The 25,612-nt window shown below is 42.8% G+C and overlaps 1 protein-coding gene across 1 annotated transcript in view; it reads right to left on the reverse strand.

Annotated features, from left to right (window-relative positions):
• The window catches only part of ascc3 (activating signal cointegrator 1 complex subunit 3), a 161,421-nt gene that overhangs the window by 36,885 nt on the left and 98,924 nt on the right, over positions 1-25,612 (reverse strand). Inside the window, exons 14-28 of the mRNA XM_069656234.1 lie at positions 23,969-24,103; positions 13,503-13,694; positions 12,469-12,693; positions 12,025-12,144; positions 11,198-11,362; positions 10,731-10,817; positions 10,352-10,528; positions 9,168-9,393; positions 8,544-8,698; positions 5,783-5,881; positions 5,504-5,672; positions 2,828-3,048; positions 1,956-2,041; positions 1,365-1,531; positions 1,000-1,145 (exon numbers count right to left, since the gene is read on the reverse strand). Coding sequence (XP_069512335.1) covers positions 1,000-1,145; positions 1,365-1,531; positions 1,956-2,041; positions 2,828-3,048; positions 5,504-5,672; positions 5,783-5,881; positions 8,544-8,698; positions 9,168-9,393; positions 10,352-10,528; positions 10,731-10,817; positions 11,198-11,362; positions 12,025-12,144; positions 12,469-12,693; positions 13,503-13,694; positions 23,969-24,103 — 2,370 coding nt within the window. The remainder of the gene's footprint in view (positions 1-999; positions 1,146-1,364; positions 1,532-1,955; positions 2,042-2,827; positions 3,049-5,503; positions 5,673-5,782; positions 5,882-8,543; positions 8,699-9,167; positions 9,394-10,351; positions 10,529-10,730; positions 10,818-11,197; positions 11,363-12,024; positions 12,145-12,468; positions 12,694-13,502; positions 13,695-23,968; positions 24,104-25,612) is intronic.

Here is a 25,612-nt window from a genome sequence, read left to right on the forward strand (position 1 = left end):
ATGTGAGCAGCTGGCAACATGAAGCCCCATCTGGCTGTCATGTAAAGTGTGTGTCGCTGTCACTGAGGCCGCTGCTGGACTGTGCTGCGTGGTGTTTAACCTTTGATGTGTCTGCTGTGTTTATGTGTGTAGTGTGTGAGCAATGTGTTGTGTTGCGGGCCGCTGTATGTCTTCAGGCATCCTAAACACCTGGACAATTGACGTGACAGCTCCAAATTCTCCTGCTCAGTCCCAGCAGCAGGCGGTCTGATTTATGGGTCGGGTTTGCTAACAGTGTCTCCTACAGCTCAGCAAGAGTCAAGCTCTAATATTCTGAAATGTTTCGGTGACAGTATAAACCCATGATGAATCCTTAAAGACTAGAGGGAGACATGATGACATGATGTTTATAGAACCCATTGTTAACATCTCTTAAGGCCTGGACATGGTCAGACTTACAGAGAACACGGGCGGCTCAATCCTCCAAAGCAAAGAGAAGAGAAACTTGGAACCAGAAAGTCTGATGCATGTTTTCACATTGAAAGACTGCAGCATACATGAGGCTTTAAAGAGGCGTGTGAAACACTGATATTAACTTTCAGTTTAATCATTTCAATCTGTCGCCATGTTGATGCTCCTCTCTGCTTCAGCTGACCGAGCAGCTCATCTGTCCGTATCGCTGCACTTAGTCCTGATGAGACAATTACAGATAAACTACAACTTAAACTCCACGCAAAGAGTATCTGCTTATCTTAATTGCTATTATTAAATACATTCAATCAGATACAAAGAGGCAGGCAACAAGTGAACCGTAACAAAACACAGAGTGAGACAAAGGCTGTGGTTTCCTGCTGGCTTCAATGCAGCTCACAGAGCCGGTCTGAAACAAGGGAGCTTATGAAGACGAGGGCTCAGGAGGTATCAGGAATCCACTGACAAAGCATTATTAAGCCATGTTCTGATATTGATAGTAAAGGACTAATACTGCTGTATGTTTTGGAGCCATGATAGAAATCTGACCTGTTGGATCCCCAGCCAGTCAGCAAGGTCTCGAGCGTTGGCGAGAGCCGTGGACAGACCGACCACTCTGACGCTCTTTGAGGTGTGAGAGGAGATGAAGTTTGTCCTGGACACGATGACCTCCAATACTGGGCCTCTGTCCTCACCTATAAACACACACAAGTTAGTAACCAGTCCAATCAGAGTGATGTGACAAGCAATGTGGAAAATATGCTTATTGAAATGCTCAGACACAAACAGCCTGCTATCAGCTTCAATCTACAATAGAGTTAAATAAGCAGTGGAGAATTCAAAAAGGCTCTCAGCAGATTTAAACTGAGTGGAATACAGATTCCTACAGACTCCTGCAGGCTGCACACTCTTACCCAGCAGGTGGATCTCATCGATGATGAGGATGGCTACTTTCTGAACGTAGCTTCGGTTCTGCCAGCTTCTGCTCACTCCGTCCCACTTCTCTGGCGTGGTGACGATGAGGTCGGCCTGTGCTATCGCTCTCATGTCTGGAGTCACGTCACCTGTCAGCTCCACAACTCTGCACAGGGAAGAACAAGGAAACATGTTAGCCTGCATGTCACTATTCGTGACATTCCTCGACTGTCAGCACTTTTAATTTCAATAATAACTTTACATTTGGCATATGACTGGATAAAAATACACACAGACTTCTCCTGACTGTAAACAGCAGCTCAGGCAAACTAACAGCTGTTTCATAAGTACATACTGCCACTGTCTCTGGCCCTGTTCAGACCTGGTATTATCCACATCATCATCTGTGTCCTGGGTGATCCGATCACAAGTGGTCAGCTCTAAGCACAGCAGTTCACAGATAGCATTAACGAGCCCCTCGAATGCGTCTTCAGTGACCACTTGTGGCGGCGTTTAATGTGGCCGTGTGATCCGATCATGTAAACCACATGTTGATGCCAGGTGTGATCAGGGTCTCTGTGCTCACTTACTTCCTCCCCAGTTTCTCTTCAATCCTGATCTTCCAGTCCTCGATCCTCTCTCTGACCAGGGCTTTCAGGGGGGCGATATACACCACCTGAACACACAAAAACATGTACATACATGTGTTACACACTATTTGTAACATTTGTGTATCACTACCAGGTTTCCATTAACTGCATGCACATTTTTAACTTAATTACCACAGCTCCCCATGTTGAATCATCTCTATGAACTAATCGTGTCAGGTGGTGGAAGCTATGTTTATCATCAGCTGTTTGGCAGCAGTGAATAAAATTATTATTTTATTATTTAAAAAGTATTTCTAAACCTGGGCCCTATTTATTTTCTTACATAGTTTTGGTCTAAATTACTAATAAAGTCTTGAAATCGCTTCAGTGGATTGCTTCAGCCGGCAGCAGTGAAACAGGCCAGAATGGCTGCAGCAATGTGCTGTAGTGCGTCCACTCAAAGTTCTTGTTGTTTCCACTGACAGGCTCAGATTAGTATTCTCTGACAACATTACAGAAAGGATCCCTACAGACACAGACCTTTTTATGTATAAGATGCTTGTTTGAAACCAGAAACAGCCCTAACACTTACTTCTAAACCACCAGGCTCCATTGAACAACACCTGCACAGGAGTTACTTGTCTACTTCTGACTTGACTGGTTAAATTTTTTCTGAACTAACCATTGAGTCACACAACAAGACAAACAATAAGATAATTGCTACGTGTTATACATATGTTTTTTTCTCACAGTTGAACAGATTGCAGTTTTGTTTACACTGGTTCCCAGTTTCTCATGTAAAGAGGACTCAGTACGTTCCTGAAATAAAAATGACCTTTGATTCCACAGTCAAAAAGATCAGGGAGTCAAACCTTAGAAGTCGGGTACTCGTTGAAGACCCGGAACATGGCCATCTCTGCTGCGATGGTTTTCCCGGAGCCTGTCGGGGCTCCCAGCAGGACGTTCGTGTCGGTATGATACAGCGTGTGGAAGATCTGAGTCTGGATGGGGTTGAAGTGAGTGAACTTGTACAGGCTCTCGTACTCCCGGTTTCCCAGCGCCGTCACCGGCAGAGGCTGTAGGTCCAGCAGCTCTGAGAGGAAGAGAGTGGGAGGGATTATAAGTTGTTGTGGTGAACATAAATTACTCCTGACATTTTGGAGTTGTATTATTGTCCACTTGGTGAGTTTAATTCCAATATTGACTCCTCCACTTGGTCCACCAGCTAGTCTTCAATGTGTCTGTCTGTCGCTGGTTTAGGTGCACGATTAGGTGGTTTAGAGCATAATTATTAAAGAGTTTCCACTGAACACAGCTGCCTGCTTAGCTTCTCTTCAGGTTTGTCACTGTTAGCTAACCTTTACACTTTACACACTAGTTTTTCTTCAAATTTCACCATCAACATCCCGTGAAAATGAATAGAAATACAGTCCCTTTTATATTTACTGAAAGTCACTGTGTCTGGATAATCTCTATGAACAGATATCTAAATATGTGTGCAGCATCTTTGGGCAAGGGGACAAGACTTCTGGTGAAGGAAGCATTCTACTGTCCATTTGTAGTCCAATTTGTATCGAGCAGGCTTAGGTTGTTTGCAGGAAAACATTCCATGTGGAGAGCCAACGAAGCTGAACACCAGGATGAAATGCAATCCTGGAACCAATCAGCGATCATCAGACAAGCTTTCTATTAATCTCTGTAAAAAAATGTATCTGCATATGACTGCAGTTTACAGTCCGGTCGTAGAGGCATTCTCTCTTTCTCAAATCAATTTTGCTTCTCAAGTTCTTTGTTGGACTAAACGATGCCCAGCAGACAGAAATAGAAGGATGTCAGTTTGTGGATATCATCTGGCTGCACTGGAAGCCTCAAAATGTTGGCTGTTGCCCCAAGAGGCCACATCGTACTCAGACAACAGCCAATGGCTTCAGAGATTGTTGTCTGGATGAGTCAAGGCTCTAGTGTTACCATTAATAAACTGTATATCTGAGGCTTTTATAATAGTAATCTGACAGACTTGCCAAGGAGTTATATGTTCTGATCTTTTTACCATCAAACATCAGGTTGTTTTGTTAGAAATGTATAATACAATGTAAAGAAGTTGAGTTCTACGAATGGACGACCGGAGATGTTGATCAATCTGTGCCCTTCCACCAGCCTGTGATTTGATCCTCCTCCTCTGTATTGTTTGTTTATCCCTGATAACTGCAGTTATTTATTCTGCTCTTACTGAGAGGAAATGTGGTCAGAACAATAAGCTGGTTTCTTTGTTACAGACTAGAAGGATTAGATGCTATTGCTCTCCAGTCTACATGGGGTTTAGATGTCTGTGTGCAGCTTTCAAAGACTAAACTGACTGTAAGTTATAGTTTGTGTTTTTAGAGGTTTCCTTTTGTTTAAGCTAATATAAGAATCTAAGAAAGCTTAGGCATCATCCGTCACTGAAGTCCTACTTGATATCTGTGCGAGTTTAGCCCAACTTTTTTATGGCCAATTTATTCTACAGTTCTCAATGTCTTCTCCTCTTTCTGTAAATCATGATAAACAGTCGCCACTTCGCTGCTCTAACAATGACATCTTGTCCATTGTTAATTATATTGTTGTATAAGCTGTTCATATCTTGTTGTCTATTCCTGTGTTCATCAAAGAACAGCTTCTCTTACTTGGAGATAAACACATTGCATTCTTTTAGCTGCTTCACAATAGAAAACATCCGCTGGTTGACGAGAAGACAGCTTTTAAAGTGAAACAGCAGCTGCAGGAAATTCCTAGTTTGCATCAGAAGCAGCTCTTGAATGTTAATGAAAGAGATAAGAACACTTACATTGTTTTGAACGTTTGAACAAAAGCAGTTACAGTAGAAAACAAAGGGACAGTTCTGTTTTTTGAAGTGGGGTTGTATGAGGTAAGTGTACTACGCAGAGTACATAACAGTCAGCACGGCTCCTGTTAGGAGACGCCGGCTGGAGATCCTACAGGGAAGCTAAGCTAAGCGTCGCTGCAGACGGGGTCAGGAGTACCACATACTTTAGCCCCTTAAAAGAGTCCAACAGATAAACAAACATGTCAGTTTAAGTGTACGCTCTATTTTAGATTTTTTGTCACCTCTTCACATTGACGCCAGACAGACAGCCCTTTCCCTCAGTCTTACTCTAACAGCCCTGTATACCTACACATGCAGTGCACGGTATCACAACAGCTGTTCAGGTCAGCGGTTTGTAGAAGAGACAAGAAGAGGGGGTTGCGAGGAGGGGTTGTCAGTCGGTGGCAATCTGCAACCTTGCCGCCAGATGCACCTAAATCCTTCACACTGCTGCTTATGTAAATGATCTGAGTACTTCTACTGCTGCTGAAAGGAGTATAGAAGGCAGAACGTAGTCTGGCTCTTATCTATGAACTGAAGCACTGGAATCTAACAGCTGGGAACATTTAACAGTCCAGCAGCTGCTGGTGGTTCTGTAACAGGCGAACAGACCTATCAGTATTTTAAATTCAAGTCAAATCCCTGTTATCTTGTTAGAAATGTGTGTCTGAGTATAAGTGTGTACCTGTGTGTGGGGGGTGTCTCTCAGGCAGGATGAGGTTCTGGAAGTTAATGACGCAGACGGCCTCGGCCCCCAGCCAGCGGTCAGACACTGCCTTGATGTAGTACTGAGAGGGCAGCGGCTCAAAGATGGGGATGGTGAACACGATGTGCTGAGGCTCTCCTGTTACCACCTGGAGGGAGGAGACAGGCACAACCTTACCATACAGGAAACAAGAACATGTAGGAACTCATTAACGAACACTGTTCTCGTGTCAGTCGAGGTCCAAGAAAAACAACCGACCTGTTTCTTCTGCAGGAGGAAGTACTCGGAGTGATAGATGTGGTCATTGATGGGATCCTCCACCCACAACCACCACGGCTCCCCCACTCCCCCATGGGCCTGAATCATTGAGGTAAAGAACATTTCAGTCAGACTTTTTCAATTCACAGTTTCAGTCATGATGAGAGGTTTAAATATCAGAAGAAAAACAAACATAATTCATTTTAATGTTTGACTTCCTGTTGGACTTAGGGTATGGGTCCAAGAGGCTTTTATAAAAGTCTGAAGATGTTACATTTGTCCCCACAATGTTATACATCTAGGTCAAATTTAAAGTGATAATATCGAAGACAGTAATTTACTATGGCTGAACAAACAAAGAAAAGATGGATGACTACAGATACAACTTCAAAAATAAGTGAAAATCCAAAGAAAAAGAAACAAACTCGACGCTCAGATGAAGCAAACAGTCTAAAGAGGAAAGCGACCGTCAGCCAGGAAAATCAAGAGTTACAACCGGAGCCAACCGTGGACGTCACACACGCAACACTGTCTGGATATCTGGGAAGTGTGCTCCCGCAATTACTGTTTATTGCCATAGGTGCCGCCAAAGAAAAAAAAACTGAGATCTTTGAGATTATAACTAGGTGGGGGCAATGACTTTATATTTTCTATGGGTCACCTTCAAGGTGCTTTACTACCCAAGCCCAAAATCTGTATCAGATGTTTAGTTCTGTCACTTCTGATGCATTTGCAAGTTTTTTTTAAACACGTAAAAAATCTTAAAAAGTAAGTGGAAAACACTTTAAAGCCAACATACCATGCCAAAATACTGCATGTTATGTGTACAACATTTTGAGTGTTGTGCATGCTTAAGTCCTAAAATGTGTGTGAAAGCACAAAATCCAAAATGGCTGACTTCCTGTAAGCAAAAAAAAAATACATGTTTAATATTTTCGTAAAGATCAAAGTAATGGTCCCACCAAATTTCATGGAAATTAAAGCAGCTTTATCCCAATTTTGGCATGCACATGCGTTTCCTTTTTCTGGCCTGCAGTTATTAACGGTTCTGATGTTGTTTGCCAAAATAGGATTAAAGAGCAATGATAATAGCTTCCTTGCACTGTGTACCAGGGGCCGGTGTATGCTTGGGCCCCAAAACACAAAATAAAACCCACATAAATATTAATGTTGGGGGTTTCAGAGTACATATTTTGGATTTGTAGATGTTTTTCAGTGTCAACTACTCAGATAAAATAAACCAGACGAACATTTCCGATACAAAATATCCACCTTTAAAAACCCCTTACTGTTTAATGTTGGAATCAAGAACAATAAACAGTCGTTGCAGCATTATGTCAGTTTAAGTATCATAACGTGTCCGTGTGGTCTGATTCCTGGGTGCCATCAGGGAGGCGGCTCATGTGTCGCTACATGTGTCCTGGCTCTGCAGCCGGATCAGGGCTAAGCCAGAGAGTCTTCCATTACCACTCTCCCATGATTGGAGCATGCATCGCTAATCGGACACAAACATTCGTCTTATTATTCAGCCCCGCTACAATGAGCTTCCTGTTCCTCTCAGATTCCAGGACAAACTTTGGACTAAGTTTCCCATGATCCCCTCTGGCCTGTCCAGCCTCTGAGGTGGGACATGCTGGCGAGGTCTGGCTCCAGAGGACAGATGGAGACTCCATGGCTGGAAGAATAAAGAGGCAGGAGGAGCAGAGCTTCTTTTCTCCAATGTGAAGACGTGACTACAGTGTTGCTGGTGTGTATCAAGCTTGTGTATGATGCAATGACTTCTACTGCAGGAGGCGTTTTTTATTGGATGTTTTGAAAAGTTTGACACATTTCATCCAGTGACTCCTTAGAGTTGTCCTTAGAACATTCAGCTCATTGATGTACAGAGGAAATCAGGTTATTTGGAGTCAGGCAGCTCAGTGGTTAACACTTCTACATGATCTGTAGACACTTGTTACTGTAAGTTTGAATATACACCAAGCAGGTCAGTAGGTAAAAACGCATCTCGTCACGGTTCGCTGCAGCAACCGGTTGGGATGCATATAAATATCCTGCTGGGTGTACATTATACTGCTTATTACACGGCTAGTCAGTGAAGACATCAAGAACTGGACAGGTTTATTTGTAAAGATTAATTCTGTTTGAGTGTACAGTAGGAACTGCCACCATAGCAAATGTAAACTTTGTAACCTTGTCCGTCTTAAAATTATTCTTCTTAGCTGTAATAATCCACATTAAACTGAACATTTCCATTGACAGCCAAGTGAAACAAGATGAACAGTTCTGCATGAATCGCTACAGTAAATCAGTTTTTTGGGAAAGTCATAACAAACATAAGAAATGAACACAGCATTGCTCAGGTATACTCAGATATCTTCTTACACCCCTACATATTCTGTGGTTGAGGCAGTTAGGGGTTTGGTGCCTTGCTCAAGGCCACCTCAGCAGCAACCACTCCACACTCTGCTCTGTGGTCAGTGCTGGACTTGAACAACCCACCCTCCAGTTCAAAGCCAAAACAAACTGAGCTTCTGCCACCACAATATGAAGAGTTTTACACTTATACTAATTAACAACTAAGGGACAAAAAATACTTTTTTTTAAAAATTCATCTTGAGTCAACTTACTAGAGTCATTTGTATAGAATATAAGAAATTTAGAAATAAGACGCTTCTATATGCAACAAGATGTTTTAGGTTATGACATGTCCCATTTAAAGAGAAGCAGACGACATGTTACAGAACATGTCCTCCATGTTTACCTGGTCATTCCATCGAAAGTCAGGCGTGACGATAAGGCGAACACGCAGGACGGTGCGTGTGATTGGCTGGATGCTGGCCTCCATTGTGATGGAGGGGATCTGATGGACACACTGTTTGACTGTTAAGCCAATGTTGACATGGTGCAGCATGTGACCTGCAAACAACACACCTGCCATTAACATGGGTTTCATGCCATAACTAGCAGTGTACACAGATTACAGTAAATCTCAAATAAAAGCCAAAAATCTTAATATCATGCTACACATTTAGTGATGTCATCTTGTGCACATCTAAGGTGATCCAACATATGAGCTCTACCATAAATTCTGCCTTCACAAATATATTCTAGTGTTCATTTTTTATTGTTAGTTTGCACTGCTTTTGAACTAGACTGCATGATACTGATGAGACTTATTTGCAAAGATAAGAACGGCAGTATGTTGACAGGAAGTAGAATTTTTACCATTCTGACAGTGACAACAAAACAAACATTAAAAGCTTGATGAAAGCAGACTTTATGGCAGCACTGTTGTATTCAATCTCATTAGATTGAACTGATGAACCATATAAAGTGGCAGGTGAGAGTATCTACAACATTGAAGCTCGGATTTAGCTGTTTTTACCGATTTCATCCTTCCTCATTTCCTTCAGTTTGTCCACAGTGAGCTTCTTCTCCTCCAGGCGGTTCAAAACCACGTGGCTCAGGTTGGAGAACTGGCGGAGGGGGTGGGAAAAGCCCCACAGCCGCTTGTCGATCACCTTACAGAGGGTGAGCAGGCGGTACGTCATGGCCGGCCACCGCTTCCTCAGAGCGATTTCAAACAGAGCCCTGATGATCCGAGCAGCGTTCTGTGAGAGGTGAAAAATACGTGATTACTGCTGCATTTGTAGACGGATTCATATCTCTAACTCAAGACTCTAAACTTTAAAGGAATGAAACAAGTGCAGCACATTTGTGCTGGTGTCCCTCGCAGCAGCTGTGTGGTTCATCATGCTGTATGCTGGTGATTAATCATGTGTGATCAGGAGGAGGTCTGGCCGGGTTCAGACGTCCAGGTTGGCCACAGCTGTGCGCTGATGGATCGCCCGCGTTAGTTCTGGAGGAGAGGTCAGGTGGCAGTGTATTTCGCTGATAGACTGCTCAAGCCTGGTCAGGCTGCGACTGATTTGGTCAGGTGTTAATGTGATCTGAATGTCTTGTGAGGTCTGAACGCACTCTGGATTATAGAAATCTGCCTGTGCTGTGTTTGATCGCTGGATGAGACTGTCTGGATACAGGAAAGGTCTGACGTCTGGGGAGAACAGACGCACAGAAAAGGGATCCTGTTTGAGGGGAACTCTGGTGTTTTGAGGCAAGAGGTAAACCAGCTTTCCTGTCTTTTACAAGGTAAAATTACTGTATTTGTCAATGGAGTCTGGTGGCTGTGAAGAGAGCAACGTAACGGCTGTTTCCTGTTCAAAAAACATCTTTAACAACATGGTCTATCTCTGTAGACCAGCCTGGGGTTGACAAAGGACAGCCTGCAAGCATCTCGTTTAAAAGAAACCTGCCGGCTTGTGTAAGCACTTTTCTGGGAGAAACACATTACATTAGTACTATTTAAAGTATTGGACACTGTGGGTCAGCCACAGATCATCTATTGCTATGAACTATGCTCAAATTTGTCATTTGAGGATATAATTTTATTGCTTTATTTCATATTGTGTGTGTTTTTCTTTGGTTCCTGTTTCAGTAGCAGACTTGTTTTTTTATGGAGCAGGTTAGGTGGCCCATCTCTAACCGTGTGTGCTGTTCTTTTGTCCTCACCTGAGCCACATAGGACAGGTCCGAGATGAGGGAGAAGCTGTCCACCTCTCCTCGGCTGATGTACGTCTGTAGCAGGACGTTGATCTTTCCGTAGCTGTTCTCCACCCCGCCTGCAGCCGGCAGCTCGCAGTAGTTACACAGCAGCTGCTCCAGCTCCTCCATCTCCTCATCACGAACCTGCAGACATACATTGATAACATGATACAGTCACACTTTCATATTGTAATGGAGTTTATAGTGGCTAAGTACATTTTTACAGACTGTTAGAAGACATTTAAAGCAGACTAAAAAAATAATTGGATAGCTTGGCAGTGATTACTGCTTCCATCTTAAAGATTCTATGGACCATTGCTGTAGCTTATACATGATGACCTCCCACCTTCAGCTGTTCAAACTCCTCGGCCTTGGACACGATGCTGAGGATGTCGGCTTCTGTTCGCTGTGAGTTGAAGTTTTCATTGAAAGTCTTCAGAGGAGGAGAGAAAAGAAACATAAATCATTCATGGAGTTTGAATCGGAACGTATCAGATTTAAAGTTGGTAGGCTGTATAAAACATGCACACTTTTGCTTGGTATACAAAGTCAACCATGGCTTTCCTCCGCCTGCACCTTTAGTCTATATTAACAAAAGAACAGATACTAATTGTGTCACTGATGGTCCATACCTCCACGTGTGTTGTATGTGATGAAGAGGTAGTCTACCTCTGAGTTGTTGTATGTGATGAAGAGTTAGTCTACCTCTACATTGTTGTATGTGATGAAGAGTTAGTCTACCTCTACGGTGTTGTATGTGATGAAGAGTTAGTCTACCTCTACGGTGTTGTATGTGATGAAGAGTTAGTCTACCTCGATGGTGTTGTATCTGATGTAGAAGTGGCTGGCGGTCCTGCCCAGGTCAGTTGAGGCAAAGTAGCCGGTTCGTTCCTCGAAGCGGATCATCCTGGCTTTATCCAGCTTCCTGCCCGCCTCCACCACCAGCTCCTTCCTGTACAGCTCCAAGGACGGATCCATCTGGAAGGAATAAATAAAAGCTACATTTTAAATCCAAGTTCTCTACATAATTTGACATATGGCATATCTTGTCTTTGTTTTTTCAGACCTTACTTGTTTTTGTTTTAAGCCTCCAGACCTCATCGAGTCCCTGAGCAACCCTTTTATATTTAACTATACTACTATTTAACTACTTCCCAGGGGTGCTCAGCATTATAACGTCATCAGAAATGATGAAAAAGTGAAGTTTTCCTCAGTAACTGAAGTAAAAACATATCAAACCTTTAAGATTTAAGGCAATGTTTGTCATTTTCCACTGTAAATATAAGAAAGTTTCTCATACCCTATAAATTCTGCAATTATTTCTCATGTAAAAGCCCATTTACATTATTGTAGGGGCCTGCCATATTATTGTTGTTTGTTCTGATAACCTTGCTGTGCTGGATGAAATTTGGGACTTTCCAGTGAGGGATCTGTTTTGCTCTCAGCCTCTGAATTTTGACTCAGGAAGCAAATGCAGAGAAATGTTGTGGATCACATGTTCTAAATGACATTAACTATTTTTATCCATTTTACTGTAAACTTTGTTACTTTTAGTGTCACATACATTGGTCATCCTTAGCCCCCTCCCCTTGCTCAGCTGTGATCTCAGTAAGAATAGGACAGACCACGCTCTGTATCACCTGATAAGCCTTGTGGTTGATGCCGTAAGCCAGTGGGTTGGCCCTCATGCGAACGTAGAGGTAAGTATAACTGAGCCACTTCACCGCCTCCTCCACATTGGTGACTGTCCCCAGAGCGACCTGAATCCAGGAGAGAGGAGAAACACAGTCAGACACAGCTCTGGTCTCTGACACCATCTAGTGGACACCTCAGGAAACTGGAGGACAGTTCTGTCTGCAGCTACACTTTCTGACACGAAAACATGCTTTTGTTTGACACCTTCTGTGCTCAAACAGACTAAAACAGAACAAAGATAAGTATTGATGTTTCACAAAGGCGTTCACCTCAACATGACTCAAGTTTAAGTTTAAGTTTGAAACAAAAATACACCATTAGTTTTTTCATAAAGAAAAGATTGGTAGAAAAAGGAACCTGAATATGAGCTCTAAATGACGGAGACTGACCTCAGCGTTGAGGTTGTCGGCCAGGCTGTCCAGGAACTGACTCTCGATGGGGTTCTGCTGGGTGAGCAGAGTCAGGTAGTGGCTCAGTTTGTCGTGGGTGGTGATGATGGTGCCCTCACCGTACTTATCAAACTGGGGACGACCTGCACGCCCGAAAATCTGCATGACGTCCAGGATGCCCAGATCCACCAGAGTACCACGCTTAGCATCATAGATTTGAGTTCCCTGTTATTGACACAAGAGGCTTCAGAGGGTTAAATTCTGTAATAATCTCATTACATGCGAGTTAAAAGCAGCTAATTCAGCTTTTTTTCCCAATGAACAAACAACTTTTTACACATGATATTTCCATTGAACTGAACCTTGTAAATAATTTACTGACAATAAGAAATTCAGCCTACTTCTCTCTTGATTTACACCTTCAGTAAACATGTTCCTAATGAGTTTATGGTCTCAATCTCTAGTTTCAAGTCTTCTTCAACACAGCATGATGTTCATTTAGTCAGTGATGCTCCCATTTAGATACACACAGACCAGAAAGCAGGGGAGGGGCATGTTAAGCGTCTAGTGGTACTAAAAGACCTCTCGCTCCTTACAAGCTCCTATCTCTTATTCGAATATGGTCACTTCCTGCTTTAAAAAAAACACAAGATGGTGATGGCAAAACTGCAAAAATCAAGGCTTTAAAAGACTATACTACCACAACTTCTTTTACTCAATCCTCCTGCGGCAGGATATACTTTTTATGTTTGTGAAAAATTACAGTGAAACGCTGTTTAATGAAACTAGTGAACCTTCTCTGGAAACTAAACTGTAAGCTGTTTTAAAAGATTTAAATCTTTATTTGGGCTTGAGGCTGAGAGACTGTATAAATTAAGGAGCCTCTTTAGGGCCCTTAGCAATTCTATTTTGCTTCAGTGGAGTAGGTCTGACACCACAGGGCAACTTGCTGATAATTCACCTCTTAAAGATGTAATACTAAAAAGAAAGAAAGAGAGGAGACAGGAGACATTTGAGAAAGCAAGTATCCAAACCTTGATGATGACTGCATGGGCCGGCAGGTTCACTCCCCAGGCCAGGGTGGCAGTGCACACCAGCACCTTGAGGTGGCCTTTGGAGAACATGCTCTCCATCAGACTGCGGTCTGCTCGCAGCATGCCAGCATGGTGGATCCCAAAGCCTTCTGGGAACATCTCCTTCATCTGCTTGTTCCTGGAGCGCTGGATCTGAAAGAGGTGGAAGGAGAGGCGTGTGAGGGGAAACAAGCAGCACTGAGTGTTCAAGGCGGGAAATAAGCTCAGATCCAAAATCATGTTGGGCTACGGAAAGAGAGAGGCCTCTGACAGAAACTGACCCCAGTCATAAATGCTGCTGTTATATTTCCCAGAATAACACCAACAAGCAGGAACATGTTAAATGGTAAATGGACTGTACATATATAGCGCTTTTCTAGTCTTTGCGACCACTCACAGCTGCTTTTACACTACATATCACATTCACCCATTCACCGAACATTTATACACTGATGGCAGAGGCTGCTACGTAAAGTGCCCAACTGTCAATCAGATACCACATTCATTCAGTGATGAGCAATTTGGGGTTCAGGACACTTCGACATGTAGCCTGAAGGAGCTGGGGATCGAACCTCCGACCTTCCGATTGAAGGATGACCGACTCTACCGCTGAGCCACAGCCGCCCCTAGTTAGAAAAATAATACAAGAACATGACTCTGTACATTGCTCCACTGTATGTTCGATTGAGCGGCTCTCTGACACAGTCTAACCAAACGTTTAACATTGTCAGCTGCACACAAGTAGAACAAGTGGGAATTCCAGCAGCTAAGAAACGGGCTGTAATGGCTGCAACATAACCCTTTGGACAAACTCGCCCAATTAAAGAACTTCCACTAAAAGATGTTTGTTCAGATTGTAATTCTAAGTGTGTGACAACATCACAGACAGGATCCCTACAGAGATAGAGCTTTTTGTTACAGAGGAAGATGATTTCTCTTCAAAGACAACAGACCGGTAAGCAATTTTACAGCTCGTCTACCTCTGCCTCAATCTGTTGGTTTTGTTGTGTCATTGTGTTACACAAATACTGTGTTGTATCTACACTAATGATAATAAACTAAAAACAGTCTAAGCAGCTGTAAACCAGCAACCTGTTGTTTGCTTGTTTTCTCAATGGAGTCTGGTGTGTTTGCAGAGAGCGATCGTCTGTTTGTGGTTAAAAAAAATCATCTTCCTCTGTAACAAAAAGGTCTATCTCCGTAGGGATCCTTTCTGTAATGTTGTCACACACTTACAATAATAATTAAAACAAACCACTTGAGTAATACCAAAACTTTTTGTACCTATTAGTCGTTTAGACCCCAGGAAATGTAAAGATAATAGCCCCGGGTTTAAAAAATACAAGCATTCCCATGTTGACTTGCTGTACATTCAAAGAATCTGCAGCACAGAAACCACACGCATACACAACCACGTGCACACACACACACACACACACACACACACACACAGACACACACACACAGACACACACACACACACACACACACACACACACACACACACACACACACACACACACAGAGTCAGATTGAGATGTGTGCTGGTGACTGACAGCGGGGCTGTGACCTGGCTGAGCTGGAGGGGAGTCCTCATCACAGGCCTTTATCTGTCTCTCTGGGCATCTAAATAGAGGTCAGCGCCCAGCAAAGAGAAAGCCCATTACTGCCAACAGCTGTCACACACACGCACACGCACACACACACACACACACACACACACACACACACACACACACACACACACACACACACACACACACACACACACACACACACACACACAGTCTGACTGTTTGGGTTGCAATGCGTGGCTTGATTTGTATGCAAACCTGGATAAAGGTGGAGTGAGACTTACAGTAACCACAGACACTACTGTCTGAATGAAAATGAGATTAAAGACAGGAGGACAGATGTTCTTCTTCAATGTGAAAACAACATATTGGTTTGTTTCATATAAAAAAAAACACCAAGTTTAGTGCTGCACAAATGGAGCTGCTGTGGTTATTTCAGTGTCCGCTAATGTGAGACACATTTTCTATTTGATTCTCTGCACTTTTCAACTGCATCACTGCACACAGAGCTGCAGGAGGAACAGCATGTCAGTCTGTGAACGTAACAAATGACCCTTCAATGTTCATCATTAACAGGGTTTTTACAAGAAGCTAAATGATCTGCAGGCCTGCACAATCAATGAATTAATTGACGTTTAAAACGCTCCGCCTGTAGAAAACGCTGCTGCATATCAAATCAAGCGCTCCCTAAACTAACAGCCACTCCCCCAGGGGGCGATGGAGAGGATTGGACTTTTTGACTGAGACATTTTTGGGGGAGCTGGCATGTCATGTGATGAGCGCCCACCTTGCAGCAGCAGTTTAGAGTGGAAGAGTAAACAACAGAGACGGTCGGAGAAACTAAAGTTAAATGTCTGGAACAGCAGACGAAGAGCCGGTCCCCTGAAACGGCTCGTCAGCGCTTGTTGGAGGTGTTTCAGGTTTAGGGCGAGTGATGTTAAGTAGAAAGAATAATCTGCAGAGAGAGTGTGAAACCTTATACTTTTGAGGCATATGAGCTTTTAATAGTTAACACATGAAGGTCCTTCAGCACCTTTTACACCAGTCTTACATGTTTCCTCTTCTCTAAAATATTGATGCAGCAGGTTTCATGCTTTGTGCATTCATCTCTTTAGTCCATAAAGTCCATAAAACTGATTCAGCAGGACAAAAAGCAGTCCTGTTTTGACGTCTAAAAACCGTATACGGCTAAGAACCAGGGCAGAGTGTGTCCTGGTGGGAGTCCTGAGGGCCGTGTTGTTCACTGTGCTGCAGAGATCCATGTGAGCCAGGCGGGCTAATTGAAATGCTGTGGCTGAGGCTCTGCTTTGAGGTGTCACAAGTGTGTTACAGCCATGCTTCCAGCATCTAATCTAAGGTGAGTTACCGCTGATGTCTGCTGTGCCATGGCTGTATTTGAGATGGCAGTGACCTAAGCTCCTGATCAGGTCCCATTAGACCCAGCCGCCCGCTGCTGCTCCTGCTGCAGAGCGCGCTGTGTCTGCAGACAGCCGGCTGCCAGCTCCACTCAGCGTCTGTCATTGTCCTGACCATGTAAAGAACATCAGCTAACAGCAGAGCAGAAATAAAGTATTCAAGAGGTTGTCAAACCTTTTCTAAGGACCACTAAACGGAGGTAGGTGTAACTAACCGGCTTTACATTTCTGACGATTTAATCCGAGCGCTCAGAGATCCCTGATCCTTTCAGAAATAATGTGCAGGAGAGCAGCAGGAACATTTTTAGAAACGTGGATGCATCTGAATTTTTTTTGCAGCAAATTATATCTTCAAAGCAAAAATGTGCCAAATGATATCTGAGCCGTGTGGTAAAGAGCAGCAGATGGCTTCTGTCTAACAGCATCACCTCTCATGAGCACCACAGCCATTCATTTACTCTGTTAAATGGAGGCAGGATGGCTAATTGTTGATTTCATTTAGTGGCCCTTGATAGTCATAATGTTTGGTGCTCAGCGAGGCTGGCTGTTAGCGCTGGATAGGCAGCAGAGAGTGGGAGGATGAGTTTCCACTCACACCCACTCTACTCCACTTCTCCATCACGATCTGCCTCCATCTCTTCATACCTCACTCTGCTTTAGCTCCAACCAGGGAGGTCATTTAGTAAAACTAACGCAGATTATTGTCAGCAGTGACACATTTCACATAATCACATTTTTACAACTGAGTGTGGTGTTTGTCCTGAGGCAGTAAATGAGCTCTGTTGTATCGAATCTGGTTTGCATCAAGTTCTACTTTTTAAACGTCTGTGAAGAGCAAAACAACACTTGCTCTGAGCTGATGGATGCAGGAGGAAATAGTTAATCTGAGCTCAGATCTAATGTTGTCAGCTCGGCATAAAGAGAAGCGGTGAAATATAAAAGAGGAATCAAGATTCTTCAACCTTTCAAAGTTTTTTACACATTATCTCATATCAGCAATGCATCGATGCAGGCAAATACAGGTTACACATCAACTACTGTACCTGAACACTGACAGCATTTTTCTGTCAGCAGTTACACTTAATTACTTGTTACACACCGACCCAAAAACAGCAACCACACGCAGGCTGGTTGAGAGCAATCTCCAAAAACAGGTATGCATGCATATGGTTGCAGAATCTGTAGGCAAGGGACAAAGAAATCTGTTGTAAGTGTTCTTTCTATTTGAAGTCTGAGGCATTTATCGCAACAGTCAGCGTGGAGAGTAAAAGACATGACATGTTTGCAAAGATAAATAAAAGGTGTAATTGACGTCAAATGATGTCTGATGGAAGCTGGGTTTGCATATATCTTTCTCTCTCTGCATATAAGTTCAGATAACAATCCAGATAAACATTTCATATCTTTACTACAACTCCCTTTTTACTGGTCAAGTGCTCTTCAGGCTGTAAACAAGATGCTGGCAGACGCTAGCTCCACCAGAGGCCCTGAAATACTAGCTGTCGCCCCCAGAGGGTAAATTGTTGTTAGACAATGGCCAAAGGGCGCTGATCTTGCCCCAGACATCAGACAGCAGCAGGATATCATTTTGGTAGACAAGAGCAGGACCTTAAATAATGTGAGGCCAGACAAAAGAGGCGAGTTGCATTGTTGTAAAGGAAAGTTATCTGTGCACACATCAGGGCCACCATCGTCACAAAGGTTTGGACAACCCTCCGGATACGAGTCCTCTTTTTGTTGATCATGTTGGATTGCACAGCTGAACAGTTTTAATGCTGATGAAAAAGCAATTAAAGAGCAAAGAGGACTTGCTATTCACCACCATGATAACATGCAGGCCTCTCCCTGAGGCTACAGCACTGCAGATGAGCTGGAACACCAGAGCAGTCGGGCTGGATGGAGAGGTACTCAGCTTTCTTCACACTGTCCCGCTGTTTTACAAAGTGATTCTATTTAAAGACGCCTTTTTTGTGATGTGTGTGTTTGTCACTCCACAGTGTCGGTCCTGCTTTCCAGCCGCTTTGAGCTGCGGCTCATTGTTGTTGATCAGTGCACCGGGGAGCTGGTTTGGCACACTGACAGGTTGTCACGGATCTGACACAATGAAAGGACCGGCGGTGGACGAGACTTGTAAAAATAGCTCCAATGAAAGCAAACAGAGACATTAATGAGCCTACGCCGGTGCTGCTGTGGAGTCCCACGAGGCTTCGCACTCCAAGGCAGCAGAGTGTCTGTGGAGCTGTATCCTGTCAAACAAAATGACATGAAAGCTGCACATCGGAAGACCACAGAGAAGAAGAGTTTAAAGAGAGAGACGTCCTCGCAGGAACACCGAAGGTGTATCGGCACATCTGCACTGTCTATATCTGCATTTACACCATCATCACTAATTTACACTCATGTCTGTAATATTATGCACCCATTCTTTAACAGACTAATCTTCATACAGTGCACAAAGACTGAAACTGTAAGTTAGTGCTCAAGATGTTTCTCCCCACAATAACCCATCAGAGGTCTGTATTATCATCTGTGTAATGGCCTCATGGGACCACCAGGTGTCTCTTCACCTCCACAGTATAGTCTCTCCTCTGGAAGTCACATGGATTCATCTCTGAGAACTGGGTATTAAAAATGAGGAGGTGAAGAGGAGGTGGAGGGAGGATTGTGAGAGTCTGAGCAAATGAAAGTCAAACAGATTCTCGAACACAATACTCTGGGGAGAGCTTTAGACAGAGGGTCTCTCACTCAGGGTGGGGCAAAATGATGCACTTTACACCCCTGGAGTTATTTTTACTCCTGCTTTACATTTACACAGAGATTATCAACATTTGTAGAGTTAAACTCACATTTAAACTGATTCATATCTTTTGCTTCAGCTGTTTTAATCACTCCATGATGCTGACAAGAGCTGAATTTCAAATCCAACGAAACTGAGAGTCAAAACTTTGTTCCAACACACCTGAGGACCGAGTTCTTTTATCATTTACGTCTAAAATGAGACAAGAACATAACTGAATCCATCACTCAAAGGGCTGTCAACATCCTTTCAACAAATCCTGTGAGCAGACTCAAACTAACGGTGAGTCCAATCCATCCTAGCCGGATGTATCTTCATCAAAAAGTCACACCCGCTCCTCACAGCGTCTCCATTCAGGACTTTCTTTGTCCTTTGGCTGGACAAGCTTGCAGTGGAAAGACATCACGTCTGGGGAGATATTTCACCACTCTCTGACATTTCTAATGATTAACTGAGAAGATAGCACGTAAAACAATTGATGAAAAATACAGTTAGTTGCAGCCATATTATATTATTTTATTAAATGTCGCTGGAGGGATTATACATATATCCCATCTGGCCTGGGAACGTCTGGGAATCCCCCGGGAGGAGCTGGAAAACGTTGCTGAGGAGAGGGATGTTTGGATCAACTTGTTTAGCCTGCTGCAGACGCGACCCGGCCCCGGATAAGTGGAGGAAAATGGATGGAGGGATGTGAATGTTTGTTTGTTCTCTCTTCGATCATTCATGTTGTCAAGCATGAAGCAAACAACTAACATTTAAATGTTTAATTTGAGCTCCTGCTACCATAACTATGTAATGTGCTACTGGTAAATGTTCAGTAATCACAGTATCATTACTGTAAATGTCATCTTATTTCATGAAACTGTAATGTGAACAGAATTTAGTCATTCTGGTTTTATTCTTCTTATTTTTTAATCTGAGCGTTTCATGTGTTTTACCAAACAAATGTGCTCATCTGTTGCACATGCACAGCACCGGGCTGTCTCTGAATGAGCAGGTCCTGATGTTATAATGATCAACAATGTTATAACATATGATATGATTGTCCATAATCAGCTAACTTTCCTGTGTGGCCGGTCTGTGGTTCACAGTTTTGAAGCTTAAAAAAAAAGGCCACGGACGAGGCCCAACTCTTACTGATCTTAACAGAATCAGATCAATCACCAGCGACACTCTAAGCCCCGGCTGCTCAATGGATTTTCTTTAAAGGGCCAGATTTAAGAAGAAAGCGCCAATGGACCACATATTTACAATTCTAAAGTCAGAGCTCTAAAGCTGGAAATCGTTTTTAAGAATAGAAGCCGGGTGTTGTTTTAACACTGAATCTGCTTTAACAGCTTCTGTTAAAACTGTTTAACACAATATGGATTTCTGTGCTTAACTCCAGACATGACTAATAAGGGCTGACAATTATAAATCTTTTAATTATCAAACAATTAAATGATGATTGCACTGAAGTTAGCTCTGTGTGGGTGAATCATACTTTCTTTAATACTTTTCATATTTATATTTTTTTTTATAGTGATAAAACTGACGGTGTTATGGGGCCTGAAGCTAATGTATGTAACGAAGGAATTACGACTCACCATTCTCACATCCAAATACAGTTTTCAATAAAACACACCATTTAATTGTTGGACAATATGGTTACACTAGAGCATTGCTGCTTTATAATGCATAGACGTTTTAATTCATCTTGTACTGATTAACCGAACATGTTTTTACAAAGGCACAGCTGGTCTGATATCAAAGTCAGACTTTGTAAAGTAAGATGATGTTTTCTGTTTGGACTGTGAGGGAGGGAGGTCTCCTGTCTCTCACTGAACAAAGAATTAAAGAAAAAAACCATTTAAATCAGATCTGTTATTTTTTTTTTTTTTTAACAGTGAAGGCTGCACGCAAAAAAATCTTTTCATATATAAAATGTTAATCAAAATGTATTGTCTACAAATTCTTTTATCCACAAACACACACAAAGAATCTTTCCAACATGTCACAAAAGACAAAGAAAAGCAGCAAATTCTATCATTTGCTTGAAGAATAACTGCAATGTTTAATTGTGTTCAGATTATTTATTTATCTTTGATGGATTAATGAACTCATCCTTGCAGCCCGAGTTCACCTAATCCTACAAAACATTAACTCAACAGGAAGTCAGCACATGCAGCTGGTAACACAAGGAACACAGGCCCATGACACAGACACTATATTACGCCTTGTCTATGATATCACAATAAATACCAATATATCGAATATCACCCCGAATATCGCAATATGTATCGTATCGCCTGATTCTCGCCGACGCACAGACCTATCAGACAGGACTGTGGGGTTTCGTGTAAAATTCCCTTTCCCGAATGTTTTCATTCGTTTACTCCGCTGGCCTTTCGAATGATTGGCTCAACAAAAACTGTATTTAACAGGGATTGATTCGAGTGGGTGCATGAAGATATCTAAGCTTGATTGACAGCCTCTCCAGCCCCCTGAGATTAAGCCAATTAAATAACATTAGGGGAGAGAAAAATATAGTGGAATCACTTGTGACTTTTAAAGCTGGATAAATAAACGCTAAATTATATGACTGACCTTAGAGGTGCTTTATTTCACTACATATGCATATTGGAGATTAAAAAACACCTATAAATATTAATGTGGGGCAATTTCCAGAGTGCAAATAGGCAGTGCATTATCTCTGTGTGGGCTTAGAGTGGAGTCAGCCCGATGCCTCTTCCTTCAGCAGAGCGGGCCAGACCGACAAACACTCAAAGACGGACTAATGGAGTGGATAATACTCATTATGTGGGGACACAGGCAGAAGAGCTGCGAGTGAATAAATGCACAGTTAGTGCATATACAACAAGATTAATTCCTGTACACATTCTGTAGGAAGAGTTCCTTTTAAAGAGCTGTTTCAAAGACTAACCGGGACTCAACGCACCATTTTTAGTCTCTTGTCTGCGTTTCCTCTTTTAGAAAGCATGAAAAGTGATCTGATTTGTATACATATCCTATTTAAATAGAGGGAAGATTAGAGGCGCATCAATCTTGGCTCAGCCCCAGGGAACAAAGGAAAAGGTTACTAAATTTATCACTCTGCCTTCTGTTGCAGGAGATTTAAATATGGGAGCTGCAGACTGAGTGACCATCCTCAGAGGGAGAATATAGCTCCACCTCTGTGTACTCTCAAAGCACAGAGACCATTAATTATACACGCACACGCACGCACACACACACACACAGATCTTATGCCTGCCCACACTTGCAATATAGGACCCAAAGTATGTCGCACGGAGTTACAGTGATGACGAGCTGTGAATCAGGACATCCTGTTTGAACTGATAAAGAGAGAAGATTTCCACTACCAGACACTGTGTACCTCTTGATGTATCTGCAGGAGGGAAACATGTGGATTCATATTGATGGTTTGTGGACTACTTTGTTAGTTCTGAAGCCTTAAGTTTGGCAATTTGGCCGTCCCCGTCGCCATCTTGTTTTTTTGGAGCAAGGAGAGTTCATATTGAGAAAGGAGGGTTGATACACCTTGTTACGCCTCTATACTGGTCTCAGTTGTTGCACCCTTTCAATCACAGACAGCCACACCCTAAATTATACCCTGCTTTATAGTTAATCCAACTGCCATGAGGCCATCCACCATGTTCCACTATGTGTTCTTCAGTATCGATGACTTTAAACTAGCGACAATAGGAACATGTCAATCTCGAAACCCATCAGTTATTGTCTGATGTTTGAGCATCTGGGGACAATGGCCGATGTTTCAGAGCTTCCACCTTTGTTACTCAGATAGCTGATATTGCAAAGACTTCTCTGCAGTCTTAGGTCAGTTTAATAGCCCGCCTAGCAACTTGAGATGCTACAGAAATGTAGTTGAGATTTTAATCTGCACTCACACGAAGATATCTGTTCACAGAGATTAAAAAAGCTAATCATAGTCTGGTGATAGCTTAGACTGCAGAAACCAACATGCTTTTTATTGTATTCATATACAGATATCTGTTTAGAGAGATAAGGATAAAGTGAGGTAATAAATCAAGTCAGAAGTAGGGTCATTTCTGGTAGACTTGCATGCAGTGGGAATTCTGGCGATTAGGAAGAATGGAGGTTTAAGGCACTTCCACATTGGCTGCACAACACAGAAGGCACTTTCACTTCTTATAAACAGTCTATGTATATGTATGCATGTGATGTAAAATGCCAAGCGAAACTTACCCACATATCCTCGCAGATAAAGCTGGAGCTAGTTAGCAAACTGCTGTAGCTAGCAGGCTAAATACTAAAACACTACCCAGCCTTGGGGCGTGTTAGCACCAGTGTGTCTCAACAGTTCTCAAAGCTTGAAAACTGCTGTTAGCCAGAGAGCTAGCGAGTTCTGTTGGAGTTGGAAGATGTTGAAATGGCTGTTTGAGTAACCCAGAGACCGGCAGATCCAAATCCACCCAAATCAGATACTCTGACTCACTGTGTTGTTTTTACACAATGATACACAGGCATGTTGTTTACGACTACGCTGGAGACTGAACTCATTTTATAGATGAGAAGAGGAGAACAATGCTAATTACTGATAAGAATTAATCAGTAACCTCTTAAAGGGATTTAAACAGAAATTAAAAGCTGTTCTACCTGTTTCTCACACTGGCCGTAGTCTGGACTCTGGTCTGGTTGAAAGAAGCAGGTTTCTCCGTGGTTCTTTGCCATCTCGATCAGTCCCATGGAGGTTCTAACTGTGGCGTTACGAGCATGGACGAACACCATCACCTGCGACACACAAAGATTCATGCAAGGAGGTTTAGAACATCAGCACGACACACAGTTCAACGGAGAAGTTCAGATGTTACTGTCATCATCAAGGATGTAGAATCTCAATATGAACCCAGCTATATTTACTGGCTAAACTGTTCATCAGTCGTAGACTTCCCAAACCGTCTGTAATCGTAACAACCCACATGGTTTTTGCTCCTTCCTTTGTTGAGGTGCAGAAAACCTTCTTTCAGTCATCCATACACATGCAGACGGATGCAAATGTTAGCGTAAAACCCAACATTAAGTGTTTTAAGATGCTGTTTTACCACAACGTATCAAGGCTTTTAGCTTAGACTCCCTGTGTGTTGAGCTCTACTCTTTAAAAGGATATTCACGGATATTCCTGATTTTGTGTTTTGTGACGTGGGTCCACAATCTCAAATAGGTGTTCAGTTTATTTGAGATCGTGTGATGGTGGAGGCCGTAATGCAGCTCTGATTCATTTTCATACACATTCAACTATTCACTGAACGACCATCTGCATGTTCCTCAACCAGTGTACTTGAATTTTCCCTTTAATTAGTGATGCATCTGGATGTGTGCAACCTTTCTGTCCACCACATCTGTACTCATCCCTGAGCTGTTTGTTTGCCTTAAAGACAGGTTCACATTTTGAAGCTTGAATACAAATATCTCAAAATTTGAGCTGAAGCTGATATGAGGCTTAAAATCACAAAGCCGTGGTGTCTGCGTTAAAACACACACATCTCGGTTCATTTCAGCGCCTCCTTCAGATGTAGCTGACCAGTGCCCAGTGTGATGAGCTGTTAGGATCAGTACCAGGATTTCTCTGATGGACACCAACTACCGGCTTTCTGTTTCAGCTGTGGAGCACCTGTCCACGCTGAGTGGCAGTTTCACTGTATCACACGTGGGCTGAAATCTGGCTTACTACTACTACTTTACTAACTATGTCCTGATGCAGATTTTTCAAGGAGTATTTTATTTTAAGTTTCACTGGGTCTGACTCACAGACTATCTGAAATGATGGACAACATGACAGCTCCCTAAAAGTGAAGCCAAAACATCTCTAGTGCCCCCTGGCTGCAACATAGGTCATCACTACAGCCACTGAAGTTTCCATAACTGTGAACGTCTGCTTCAGACCAACACAAGAAGCTGTTCTGCTGTTAAACATGCCGGGATCTTTGCTATTTTTATGGTAAGTTAATTGTGTGTTTTGGTTAGCAGAAGTGGCTACGGCGCCGCAACGTGCAGATCTCTACTGCGCAGACTCTGGCTCCATATGACGTCACCATCACAGGATGGCAGCGCCTATCACGGGGGCTAATTTGGCATCAATACCGTACAATGAGGGCAGATGGATGATGCGTCTCCAGGGTTCGTCCTCTTCTCTGCTAATCTGGAACAGATCGGCTGCAGGAGCTGTATTTGTCAGCAGAGCTGTCAATCATCATTCTGAGAGCATCAAATAACCTCTAATAATAACCTATATATAATAAC

Source organism: Semicossyphus pulcher, unplaced genomic scaffold (genome assembly GCF_022749685.1).
Source record: "Semicossyphus pulcher isolate SPU_LCO1_2020_fin unplaced genomic scaffold, fSemPul1.0.p SCAF_9, whole genome shotgun sequence".
NCBI lineage: Eukaryota > Metazoa > Chordata > Actinopteri > Labriformes > Labridae > Semicossyphus > Semicossyphus pulcher.